Source organism: Sander vitreus, chromosome 5 (genome assembly GCF_031162955.1).
Source record: "Sander vitreus isolate 19-12246 chromosome 5, sanVit1, whole genome shotgun sequence".
Classification (NCBI taxonomy): Eukaryota; Metazoa; Chordata; class Actinopteri; order Perciformes; family Percidae; genus Sander; species Sander vitreus.
The window spans coordinates 10,350,029-10,364,002 of record NC_135859.1 but is presented as its reverse complement, the minus strand read 5'-3'; the positions used below and the strand labels follow the sequence as shown (position 1 = coordinate 10,364,002).

The window sequence follows — 13,974 nt, the reverse complement described above, 5'->3', positions numbered from 1 at the left end:
ACCCCGGTCTGCCACTCCTTAGGCACCGTCCCAGACTTCCACGCAATGTTGAAGAGGCGTGTCAACCAAGACAACCCCTCCACACCCAGAGCTTTAAGCATTTCTGGACGGATCTCATCAATTCCTGGGGGCTTTGCCACTGTGGAGTTGTTTAACTACCTCAGCAACCTCCACCAGTGAAATTGATGCCAATCCCCCTCATCCTCCAGCTCAGCCTCTACCATAGAGGGCGTATTAGTCGGATTTAGGAGTTCCTCAAAGTGCTCCTTCCACCGCCCTATTACCTCCTCAGTTGAGGTCAACAGCGTCCCCATCCTTACTGCACACAGCTTGGATGGTTCCCCCGCTCCCCCTCCTGAGGTGGCGAACGGTTTTCCAGAAGCACCTTGGTGCCGACCCGAAAGATCCTTCTCCATGTCTTCTCCGAACTTCTCCCACACACGCTGCTTTGCCTCTTTCACGGCAGAGGCTGCAGCCCTTCAGTACCTTGCAACTGCCTCCGGAGTCGTCTGGGATAACATATCCCGGAAAGACTCCTTCTTCAGTCGGACGGCTTCCCTGACCACCGGTGTCCACCACAGTGTTCGTGGGTTACCGCCCCTTGAGGCACCTAAGACCCTAAGACCACAGCTCCTCACCGCAGCTTCAGCAATGGAAACTTTGAACATTGTCCACTCGGGTTCAATGCCCCCAGCCTCCACAGGGATGCACGAAAAGCTCCGCCGGAGGTGTGAGTTGAAAGTCTGTCGGACAGGGGCCTCCTCCAGACGTTCCCAATTTACCCGCACTACCCGTTTGGGCTTACCAGGTCTGTCCAGAGTCTTCCTCCACCCCCTGACCCAACTCACCACCAGATGGTGATCGGTTGACAGCTCCGCCCCTCTCTTCACCCAAGTGTCCAAAACATACGGCCTCAGATCAGATGAAACGATTATAAAATCGATCATTGACCTTTGGCCTAGGGTGCTCTGGTACCAAGTACACTTATGAGCATCCCTATGTTCGAACATGGTGTTTGTTATAGACAATCCATGACTAGCACAGAAGTCCAACAACAAACAACCACTCTGGTTTAGATCAGGGAGGCCGTTCCTCCCAATCACGCCTCTCCATGTGTCTCCATCATTACCCACGTGCGCGTTGAAGTCCCCCAGCAGAACGATGGAGTCCCCGACTGGAGCCCCATGCAGGACTCCACTCAAGGTCTCCAAGAAGGCCGAATACTCCGAACTCTTGTTTGGTGCATATGCACAAACAACAGTCAGAGTTTTCCCCCCCACAACCCGCAGGCGTAGGGAGGCGACCCTCTCGTCCACCGGGTTAAACTCCAACGTAGCGGCGCTCAGCCGGGGGCTTGTGAGTATCCCCACACCCGCCCGGCGCCTCACACCCTGGGCAACTCCGGAGAAGAAAAGAGTCCAACCCCTATCCAGGAGTATGATTCAAAAATCCTATGAAAAATCGAGGAAGGGATGAAGTGACCCTGCCCGGAGGAAGCCCGGGGCCCCCGTCTGGAGCCAGGCCCAGATGGAGGGCTCGTCAGCGAGCGTCTGGTGGCCGGGTTTGCCACGGAGCCCGGCCGGGCACAGCCCGAAAAAGCTACGTGGCGGACATCTCTCCATCCCATGGGCCCACCACCTGTGGGAGGAACCGCTGGGGTCGGGTGCGCTGCCACATGGGTGGCAGTGAAGGTCAGGGGCCTCGACGGACCAGACCCGAGCAGCAGAGGCTGGCTCTGGGGACGTGGAATGTCACCTCTCTGTGGGGGAAGGAGCTGGAACTTGTGCGGGAGGTGGAGCGCTACCGGTTAGATCTGGTGGGGCTTACCTCTACGCACAGTCTTGGTTCTGGAACCATACTCCTGAATTCAAGTTTCAGTTGTGTTTAATTGAATGTAAAATGAATCCAACCTTGCTTCAAATGCTTTTCCTTGACTGAATCCTATTAAGATCGAAGTTACTATCTTTGAAGACAGAAGCCTGACTAGATAAAATCTGCCACGGTGAGTCTTGTAATTAATATTCCATGTGTAAATATTTATAGAGTATAGGAGTATTATTTATATATATTTTGAGGAGTTACACTTTCTTACTAGTACAGATTTGATGCTGGTCTATTAAGTATGTACAACACAGACATACAAATACACACAATTTTAAATTGTACAAATCCATTTTAGATTATCAAAACACATTTTCCTCTTACTTTTCAGAATCAGAAAAGGTTTTATTGCCACAATAAGTACACTTATGTTGAATTTGCCTTGGTGAAAGCTGCACACATAAACAAACAAACCATAAATACAGAAAAACAAATGTATACATAAAGAGTAATTGTTGCATAAGAAAAAAGAGGCTGAATGGGTTAGTGCAGAATTTGCAAAGAACATATAGTATGGGCAGATGTAAAGTCCAGAATGAAGGTTAATGCAAAGTGTAGTGACTATGGATGGAGGGGAGGGGGGGGGCGTCCTGGAGGTGTACAGGTCCTGGAGAGACGTGTCAAAGGTGTGTATTTTTTGACTCTCGGCATGTGGCTGTTGCCACAGCCAGAAGAAAATTTTTGTTTCAAAAGAAGCTGGAGGCAGCAAAAAAAAACACAGCTGGCTAAACTATTTAAAAACTATTTGTTCAGGACACCCCCATCTGTCGCTAGCAATGATGATGAAAAATCCCACATCAAAGTTTAAAGCCTCTTCATTTGTGAAAAATATTAGGGCTGTTTTATAAAGAATTTAAAGTATTTTTCTACTTACATTATAACTTCATGTTGTATAGCACTCAGTGGACATGAAATATTCTTGAAGTGCTGCTGTCCAGAGCACATGAACGGGCCAAACCCAGCAGCTGAACTCAAAAAGTGATTGTCTTTTCAGCACAACCACACACACCAGTCAGTTACATGTCTTTTATGTAGCTGTAATCAAACAATTTAACATTTAGTTCAAATAGCCCATTTCCTACATTGTTAATGCGACTGATTCTTTCCAGTCAGCAGTTGGTACTGAATGTTTGATATTAGATGTGAACGCAGTACTTGAGCAGTTCAGCGTATACTAATTAAAATGCCTGCTTTCACCTTCAGGCAATAGGTAATAGATAGCCGAAGAACACTTTTAGTTAGCAAAACAACTACAGTTTCCATGAGATCAGCTTGCCTATGACCGAGATTTGAACCAACCATTTGGCAGGTGTTTTGGTGGTTTGTTCCTGCCTATGTGAGGTTATTGGAAAAGGCACAGACTAGTTGTTCATACACACTGTGTACATGTCTATCTGCTGTGCAGTAATACAGCTCTCAGTAAATGCAGTTGTCATTCCTAAATTCTTGTTTTTTGAACAGAACCGCTTTGTCACTGTTCTGGCTCACCTAGCATTACCACAGCTACAGAGCAGCATGTTCAATTAGGAGCTGATTGACTCACTCAAACACGTAAAAAGATTGATGCTCAGATTTAAGTGTGTGCATGCTTTTTATCATTGAGATGGTGGACAGCCAACATTAATTCTGGAACCTACTTATTCCTTACGGTAACAACCCAAATAACAACCCAAAAGATAGCCGACTTAAATTACATTTAACTTACCTTTTTATTTTTTTTTTATTAATAAATGTCAGCGTGCTGCCTGCATGTTTTCAGTTTATCCCAGCTGTTTTGTTCCTGCTTCTTGTCTAATTCTCAGTGGATTATAGAAGAATTCGGTCAATAAATCTAACATCGGAATAAGAGATGTTTTGGGCGGAGGAGGATACTGTTTACTAGTTAGGAGCCAGGCTACAGTGTGTGATTCTGCACATCAGATAGACAGATAGTTAAATGAGACAAATTATCGTTTAGTTTGTATAAGTCCTCCTTTAAAAGATTACTTTTATTTAGTTTTGGTATTGGTTATATTGTGGAAAAAAAGGTTGCCAACAAATATACTTCGTCATGGCATTCGTTGACAAAATCAACACTGGTTTATTTCCACTTTCAGCAGACCTTGTCCACACTGGGTATGATGCGCACCCCATTTTGTAGCTGTCCATCTCAGAAAAGAAAACACTTTGATTTGAAACACTACTGCTGTCTGTTCACAGCAGCAGTGTACTGGCTGCTATTCCTGCTTTGTCACAATTCTTGGAAGTTTGCGTATCAATGTCACCTTCATATAGAATTTCTCAACTGCCAGCATAAAGGCCAAGCATTAATGCTCTGTTTGCACTCTTTTTTTCATGTCCCTTGCTTTTATTACACTGGAAATGAGAGGTTATTAAGGCCAAGTCGTACAGAAAGTATCTAAAAATTATTCAAATATGACAGTGGGTCATGGATTTGAAAGGAGAAATCTTCTGGGAAATGTTTTACAACAAAGAAAATATTTGCTTCCTTATTTACCCCATTGTACAATTTGATTTATTATAGAGCATTCCTCAACAGTTATCATTCCGTAGAAGGTATGTACCATCCTGCAACGCACTTTGTGTCATTTGAATGCTAAGACTTTCTGAGACAGCACCGTGTGATCATCAGCCACAGATGGCTTTTATATATCTGCAGATCTTTCACCTTGGCAGACACCTCACAGTTTTTGCCTCAAGAGCACATATCCCATAAATTATTTCAATCTCTGTCGCAGTAATCCCTTCTTTTCCTCATGTACTGAAAAAGGCTGGGAAGTTCATTTTCATAGTGTCATCCTAGGATGTGCTGGGCCCAAATCCTACTGAAAAGTACTTTGTATATGGACAATGGACAGAGCCCAGTCTGCACTGTACCATCAGGCAGAGTAAAACATAAATATTTTACCTATGGGGAATGTTGTGTTTGGCAACATTTCTGAGACCATAGACCCCTGTGGATGGATAAACCATGGCCCTATTACCGTACAGAAGCATACAGTAATTAATCTTCTCATTTGAAATTCCTGCTGCGCTTCTCGATACATAAACATGTCCTATTGAGGAATGTAAACCCAGGACTTTTATAAGTAGCTGTTGAGAGAAGAGTGAGTTGGAGCTTTGCCATGGTCAAAGACAGGATAAACCACAGCCAGCAAGCAGACTGAGCACACACATAGTATATCCATCATTCCCCCAGTGTTAAAGCCTTTTTTATCTTGCCAGGGTCTCTTCTCTTCTGTCTCCTGCAGGCTTAGACTAATACACAGCCATATCAAGCCAACATCAACCTTTTATTAAAACTCATACCGGCCATTAAATTGTCAATATGCTCTGTCACAATTTGATACACCATTTCCTATTTTGCCAGTTCACCATCTTCACATCTGTAAAATCTGCAATGAAAACTCCCAGTCTTTACTATAAGGATACCTATTCAGTAATAGGTTTTATTTTAAAGCGGCTATTTTTTATTAGTATTTTTATATGCAAAAATGGATCACGACTGTGGTTATGCGAAAACTGTCGCTTTTAGTAACAATTCAGGGCTCGACAGTAACTGTTGCCTTTGGCAACCAGATTGAGTCAGTTGGCCACTGTTTCGTGTCCTCTGGTTGCCCCCTTTGGCAACCACCTCTTCAATATTTGTGTTTTTTTTAACATATAAAAACAAACCAAAACTGGAAAATCTTATTTCAAAAGAAGTCAATATTTTGTTTGGTTGTCTCTGTAAAGTTAAAACACTACGTTCGTGCACAACACAACATTTCAGCTGTTGTGCGACCGCTTTCAACACACGCGCTTAACGGGGCATGTTAATATCCGGTGCTAATATGGTACCAGTGCCCGGTATCTACCGGACGGAATAGCAACGCGGATTTCGGTGCCTCATTACGGTGCCACCTAAATGTCTGCACTGCTCTCTGATGCTCCGAAACAGACGTTGGAGTAGCCTCCAACGTCTGAGGCATCGCTGCATGGCACACTAGTAAACACTGATATCACTTTACACTTGGCAGCATGTAACGTTATCCTACCATTAGCTACAGGTAACCGGATTAAACATGGTTAAAATGCTGACAGCTAAACGGTGTAAAGGTGTGACTGTATTTCACTGTAGAGGATTCCAACACCAGCACGTACAACCGTCTGCTGCTAAAACTATGAGCTAAAAGACACAAAGCACTGGTCACTGCTGTTGTCGGAAAAACAACACAGACGGGACTCAATGTTGCGTTTACTGGTAAACTGGCAAACCTCGTGGTGCGTTCAAAGTTATTGTAAAATATCTTTTTCTCATCTGTTTTTGTCTTTTAACAGCAATTTACTGGTGAAAGAATTAATTATTGTTAAAAGTTATTGTTATTACATTTTTTATAATAATTTTGTGCTGATCCGAAAATTGATCCGATCCGTGACTCAAAACTGTGATCCGAACCGTGAGTTTTGTGATCCGTTGCACCCCTATTTGAAAGGGATGGGAACTTATATTGCAAGCCATTATCTCATTATTTCATTATTAAAATGTGTGGTATAGTTACATAAGAAATGAATTGCTCCAATATAGGCAGTTTAAAACATGGCAACCATATTGTCAATTTCGGCAACCAAAAGCTGATGCCTGGTTGCCAAGCTGGCAACCACTTTAAAAAGTTAGCGTTGAGCCCTGCAATTCCATGACTCTGCAGTTTCCCTCAGCTTTACAGAGCGTTTAAAGGTGCAGTAAGCGCTGCTGCGCAAAGATTGTTGATTTTTGAACTCAACTGCCAAACAAATACAACACCCCCCCAGATTAATGGACCTGCATTGCCGTAGCAACCAATTCTGCTATTGTCTCTAGAACCGTAACGCCCCAACTCAGAGTAGTTTCCTGTATCTGTGTCACGTGGGCTCGGCCACGCCTCTTTAGGAGACTAGCGGCAGGTCCTGAATGTATTGATTCCAATAGGAGAAGTGACCGTGAACACAGATTATGACCGATTGAGAAAGGCACACCAGCGTCTTTTTCACCTCAGACGCCTGAAGTACTTCAGGCTACCTCCGCAATTACTTAAGAACTTTTACAGAGCCACCATTGAAAGTATTATTACTGGGAACATAACAGCTTGGTATGGAAACAGCACTCAGCAAGACCGTAAAGCCCTAAAGAGAGTAATGAGATCAGCTGAACATACCACCAGGAGTGCACTACCCAACCTAGAGGAAATATACATCAGGAGAGTAAAGTCCAGAGTAAAGAAAATCACCAGAGATCCCAGTCACCCCAACAACTGCCTCTTCTCTGCCCTACGCTCTGGGAAATGTTATCACTGCCTGAGGGCCAACGCAGAGACAATGCGGAAACGTTTTTATCCCCAAGCTATCCGGATACTGAATGAGGACCCGTAACAGGAGCACAAGCATGTTGGAAACACCTCATGCACTTTAGACCTTTCTTCTTCTCTTCTTTTTCTAGACATTTCTTCTTCTTCTCTTCTTTTTCTATTTATTTCCTTAATATTTACACATTGCACAGCCATGGAGACAGTGGACAAAGCATTTCACTACATATACTCTGTATAATTGTATGTGACTAATAAATTTGAATTGGAATTTAGATTCTTTCTCCTCATAGTCACTAAAGTAAACCCATTCTTTACAAGCCACATATCCACAACATTCTGACACTAAAATGGCATTTTTGAGACGGACACATCAGGAGAAAATTAACTTTGTTTGAAACCTGTTTCCGTCAAAGGACCAAACTCTCGCGAGATCTGGCAACACAAAGGGGAATGAACGTCAACAGTAACGTTACCTAGCTAAGTGAAAACAGGGTGTAGTTCCTTTTTGGCAGCAGTTTGCTTTATTTGCAATCGTTTCTCAAAAGTCTTACAATTACATTCCAGGATATAATGTATGTGTCCCTTCTGTCCTTTCTCACAGAGTGTCTCAAAGATATTTTGGATCAGAATAAAATCTGTTTTAGCCTAATGTTACTACTGTGAGTCCAATCAACTTTACAGACATAGCTAATGAACAATTACATATACATAACACATTTTGTAATGTGCATCTCACATCACATTTCCACTCACTATGACCACTACTACTGTCATTACTAAACTACCTTAACCTACTAAACAACGTTAACTTAGGGTGACCAGATTTCCCCGAACTAAAACCGGGACACTTTGCGCGTGACCGTAGTGCTTGTGCACGCACACGCTTTTTAACGTGAACATGTGCCAGCCCAGGTCAGACATAGACACAGACAGTAACTTCATTATTTTGATCGTATGCGTCGTAATAACAGTGTTTTTTCCTGTAAAATTAAGAAAATTGCAGCAACAGCCTTTTTCAGTTTAGTGTGAGATTTATGTTGAGATTGTGTTATTTATTATTATTTATTCCAATAAAACCAAAAGAATTAAAATGATTTATTGGAAGTTTTGAGCATTAAACACTTCATTTCCTGCATTCTGGTGAATTCTTATGCACCTGTTTCTATCTTTTTCTGAATCAATTTATGCTGCAAATATCTTTATGTAAAGAGAAACATGGATTACAATCCAAATATAAAAACATAATGGAATATATTTAAGTAAGACATTCTGTATTGCTTTCATCTATTTATTCTCCTTTGGATCGACTTCTAATTATATCTGAGTCAGCACACATGTAGCCTAGGCATCATTTACTCCTCTCTCCTCTTTTGCATCTTTTGTTCCGGAAGTGACAATTATTCACCTCAATGATACATTAATTCATTTTAATTTATTAATAAACCCCTGGACTGTAATATTTCAGATGTGTTTGAGCAAGATTTTTGCTCATGTCCAAAACTTTGTGCACATTCAAAATAGAGTATATCTGTGTTCTCTGAGTTGGAGGAGTCGTGATATTTTGAGAAAAATAAAGTTATAATAGGCTATTACAAGAATAAAGTCATTATATTTCAGAAAATAATCTATACCTGCACCACAGTCTGCTGTGCATTACGTTCTTGCTCTGCTGATATGGTAGATCTCAGACCTTCTGACAGACACAGAGCCCCGTTTGGGTCTCTGGTCTCTGAATGAGACAAAGTTTAGGGAAGTGGCTGAACACTGCTTTACATCAGAGGTGGAAAACCGAAACTACTACAGAAATACACGGAGCACAAACGCAACACATCTGCCGCAGCATGTCCACAGCTGAGCGCATTCATAAACTTGAAGCTGCCCTGCATTTTACAGCGAGAGTGGACACTAAGCGACGCACAGGTCTGCTTCAGAGCTCCGTGTGTTTGAGTCTGAACCGTAGACTGGAAACCTCACGTCACAGGAACTTCAAACTAAATCATTAGTATTGCGCTCCTAAACTTTGTGTTGATGGCATCGATGTATTAGACTGATTTGGCTATGATTCCTCCGAAAACTTCACCTTTCACAGCTTTCTTCACATAGAGACGGTTGCTAGGTGATAGCAACAAATACAGCATGGTTGGACCCCGCACGTAGCTGCCCGTTCTATTCACCTTGGAAAAAGTTACATTTGGGGCTACACTCAAAACATTCGGGGCTGAAGCCCCAGCAAAATCAGCTGACGCCGCTCCTGGTGTAAACCGGGACATTTTAGCGTCCCGACAGACTTTTGTTGACTTGGGACACAATTCAAAATCGGGACTGTCCCAGTCAAACCGGGACGTCTGGTCACCCTACGTTAACTACCATTACCCACAGAAAATCCAGCAAATAGATGGTACCCTAGGATACCGTTACCTGAATCGGGTGATTTAACGTCACCTCTCATTTTACACACAGTTTAGCAAAAAAACATGTCATTTTGGTTTTGAGCGATATGCACCCCCACTAACCTGGAAAAAGTTTTAAACGGTAACGTTAATACAGCGTGTCGGAGGAATACGTCTCCTGCAGCGGGGAGTCAGAGGGACCGCAGCATTTGCTAACGTTAGCTTCTTCTAAACAGTAAATTCATTAAATTAAGTGTCCATAACGCTATTTTCCAATAAACTGTAGCTGTCATATTCCACGGGACCCGCGTCCATGAGTGCGCTTTTCATGTCGAGGCTTTCGTCTCCGTTTATCACTCTGCCTGAGAAACTGCTATACTCGCGCTGTTTATTTGGTTGCCATGACTTCACGAGTGATGACGTCCTGCCACTGTTCCAGTTGCTCACCCTCAAAGGGGAGAGAGAGAGCGGATACCCGTTTGCTTGAGTCCAGTGTAGAGCAGATGGCTCTGCAGAGTCGTGTAATAACGAATTTATGACTTTTCATAAACGGCTAAAGGAGCGCCGCTGCTAAATGTATATAGCGGAAACCCTGATATATAGATAATTGAATAGAGATTATTGATCAGTGCAGTTGTATGTGTCCCATGATTTGGAGAGCTTTGAAGACACTGATAGAGAATTAAACTGAGCGTTGTACTTGTTTTTTTTTGTTTTTTTTAAAGCATCATCACGTATCTATCAAGCTGTCCTCTCTCCCTCACCATTATGGCTGAAAGCCTAGCTGGCTTAAAGCAGCGTTTTTAGTTTGGCGGGGAGCCTCCCAGGTGAAAGCCTGAACAGCATGATGGATCAGACTCTAGTGGGATGACTGCACTGTAGGAAAACCAGACTTGGCAGGCACAGCTCCTGACTGAGCATTCATTCAGAGGCAGATGGCGCCAAGTCGGTGTCCTGGCATCTCGTCCAAAAGACATTCTGCTACTGATAAGGTGTCATTTGGCTCTGCGTACAAACTCGCTGCCTCGCCACGGCATGCCAAAAATCTTTAAATTAGGCAGCACACATGAGATTATTTATTGCCAGTGGGGAATGTTGGACATGGCAAATGCACAAATGGTGGTGGTGTTCTTTTCATTGTCTGTAAATTTAAAAAAAACAATCTCACCTAACAATATGTATTTTTAAAAAAGTTTTTATTTTCATTTTTCTTATATAAACATAATCCACTGCACTCCAGTGTTGGTATCCAAATTGGAAACTTAGACTTCTATAAGGAAAAAGTAATGTGATAAAGAAGAAACATTTTAAAGTATAAAATAAAAAGAGAGGGCACTTGGCTTAAAAGATAATCACTGAAAGTATGAGATGAAAAGCAGCTAATGAGTAAGAGATGAACATAGAATTGTCAGTTCAAGTGTGTCTCTGCCTAAGTTTGTATTTTATTTAGGGCTGTCAAAATAACACGTTAATTTCGATTAATTAATCTGAGAAAAAATAACGCGTTAAAAAAAAATAACGCAGATTAATCCATTCCATATTGACGTTTGACCCGGAGCCATTCTAGCCTCCATTGGACTGTAAAATAAAGGAGGGAGACGAGAATGTTCTGCCTGGATTATTAATTGGAACATTTACTTGTAAAAACCTTCTTCCTGCCAACCCTGGCTACCGAAATCTGGTGCCACTGATATGTCTGCGCTTCTCTCTGATGCTCTGAAACACAAACACCGCTGCACATGACGCTAGTTAACACTATACTCGACAGCAGCTAACGTTAGCCTACCGCTAGCTAGTAGCTGGATTAAACACGGTTACAATTCTGACAGCTAACGCTAAACGGTGTAAAGTTTGACTGTGTACTATAGAGGATTCAACACCGGTATGTAACAATCTGTAGCTGCCATCGGAGAAACAACACAGACGGTGCGTTCAATGAAACTGGTAAACTACAGCCTCGTGGTGCATTTGAAGTTATTGTAAATGTCCTTTTCCCATCTGATGGCTCAACAGCAATTTCCTACTGAAATTAGTTATTGTTATTTTTATATATTATTATTAAATCATTTCATTTTGACCATATGGCCTTAGCAATAAACGAGCCGTTCTTTAATGTCACCAACTGTTGTTTTTTTTCTTTTCTTTTTTTACTTTCTTAAAAAGTATCGGTTCAGGCACCGTTAATTATGTATGTGATTAATTAATCACAGAGTATGTAATTAATTAGATTACATTTTTTAATCGATTGACAGCCCTAATTTTATTTAATACTCACTCAGTCTAATCGCACCTATTAATCTTTCTGTTTCTGTAGCAGCTGTTTGGCTGAGCAGAGGTACAAGTCTGCAGCAGCCCAGCACCAGTGGCCAGCTCCCTGAGGACCCCCTGGACCTGCACCTTTAATACTGCGTCTCTACAATCTGTCTTTTTCTGCTAATCATGTGCATGTCCCATTCAGAGTATCTTTTCCCCATGCATTAATTAAGGGCTTGTTACTGTATATCCTTGTATTTGGTTGGAGAAAACAAACTCACTTACACAATGTATTGGCATTCTTCAAACCATGAGTAATTATCCTCTATCTTGGACTAAAAACAACTGTATGAACTGTATATTTGGTTTTTCAACACTCCTTTTTGAATAATAAACAGACGGTATTTTTTTATGAAGGACTATGGAACTCATCCACACACATGCTTTAATTGATTGTCTTGGCTGAACTGAGGCTTTAATGTAATCAAGAAACTGAACTCTGGTTATTAGTGTGATTTGTTGCATGTGCACACAGTTTGTTGGCTTTATTCATGTATTCTTGCAAGGATGCTTGGTAGTTTATCATCTTCCCTGCATGTTTACTTTGAAGCATTTGACCTTATAGTTAACTGACAACACTGAACTTTGTCAGGATCCAAACATTCCAGTCAAATGTCATAGATTCTGACCTTAATGTATATCTTTGATTTAAAAAAAAAAAATTATTTTATTTTTATAAACTGTGCTGTGCATAGTGTTTGGTGATTACTGTTGAGCTTTGGCTCATGTCTAATAAGCATATATTCATACCGGTAGATTGCCTTTGACCGAAGTATTAAAAGTGCTCTTGTTAGTTGACAGTGCCTGTAATGGTTTTGAACGTTGCCTTTGTTAAAGTCTAAGGAGCTGCTCACACCAGGATTTAAAACGGTGAAATTGAACAGAGATTTCAATTCATTCCAATGACTACAAGTGAATTTGCTCATGGGGGCTAAAGTAACTCCATTAAAATGTTTTGCGTCAAGTTTAACGTTTGTGAATTTGACTTTCAAATTTGCATTTTTGACCAATAGCCAGCTTCCTTGACTACGAATTGTCCTGTTAGCAGTAGTGCTAAGCTAACAAGCTTTTTAGCTCAAAGAGCTTTTTTTCCCTCTTTAATAACTTTTTTTATTGATTGAAATGGTGTAAACACCAGGGGTAGAGGGAATATTTCCAGCTGGCTGGGCTAGCACCAGAGTTAGCACTTAGCTTGCCAGCTACAGCATTAGCCCTGTGAGTACAGTCACCAAGCTTCTAGAACCAAATACTTTGTAAAGACGGAACAGAAACATTTTACTGCACCAGTTACAGGTGTGACCAGACCTTAACTGTGAACTCATGTCAGTCAGATCTTGGCTTTGTCCACCTATTGCTAACAAGCATCTAAAACCTAAGATTATGATATGTATGTAACCTTAACAAAGGTTGAATATGCTGTAGTACGTATGACTGGTAATGTTAAATTATGAAAGAACTACATGTACAAGTATATATTTCTGAATGCCATAGCTATGGATCAATTATCTTGATTTCTAAATATGTAAATAAAATGTCATGAATGATTTTTGATTTAGCTCATACTTTATCTGGAGTTTTCTATATTTTTTTTTTCAGTTGAAATCCAATGTTTTATTAATCTAAACTTGTATGCTAACAAATAAAATGTGTACATATTTTACACCATGCTGGCTTCTGGTGTTATGTTGGTGTTGAGAGTTAATACATATTTCAGATTTTGACACATGCACAACAAGACACACTGGTGCTTGCTATGATTTAGAGACAAGAAGTTAAGAACTTGGTTTGTTAAGAAATTGATTTTCTTTTGAAGGCAATATTTTGTGTTGTCTCTAATAGTTATGTAGAAAGAAAGCTATCCTGAATTCACCAGAGGTTCACTTTTTCTCACTTTGGTCACCCTGACCAGATGAGGTGCTATTCGGAGGCCAGCCTTCAGCTCCAACACATTCTCACGCATTGGCGTTTGTTAATGTCGCAAAAAGTCTCCCATAGCGTCCTATAGACGAGCTTGGTCGGGACTCTCGGCGTCACTTTTTGACGCTCTGGGTCGGGACGTACGTTTA

At 41.4% G+C, this 13,974-nt stretch overlaps 1 protein-coding gene across 2 annotated transcripts in view; it reads left to right on the top strand.

Annotated features, from left to right (window-relative positions):
* Nucleotides 1–13,573, top strand: part of LOC144518015 (golgin subfamily A member 7-like) — a 48,946-nt gene extending 35,373 nt beyond the window's left edge. Inside the window, exons 5-6 of one of the 2 annotated variants that reach the window (XM_078250361.1) lie at nt 1,950–2,002; nt 11,913–13,573. In XM_078250361.1, the coding sequence (XP_078106487.1) occupies nt 1,950–1,991 (42 nt within the window). In that variant the 3' untranslated portion in view covers nt 1,992–2,002; nt 11,913–13,573. Of the gene's footprint in view, nt 1–1,949; nt 2,003–11,909 lie in introns of both variants that reach the window. The other variant, XM_078250360.1, reaches the window with a different exon arrangement.
* Nucleotides 13,574–13,974: the final 401 nt, after the last annotated feature.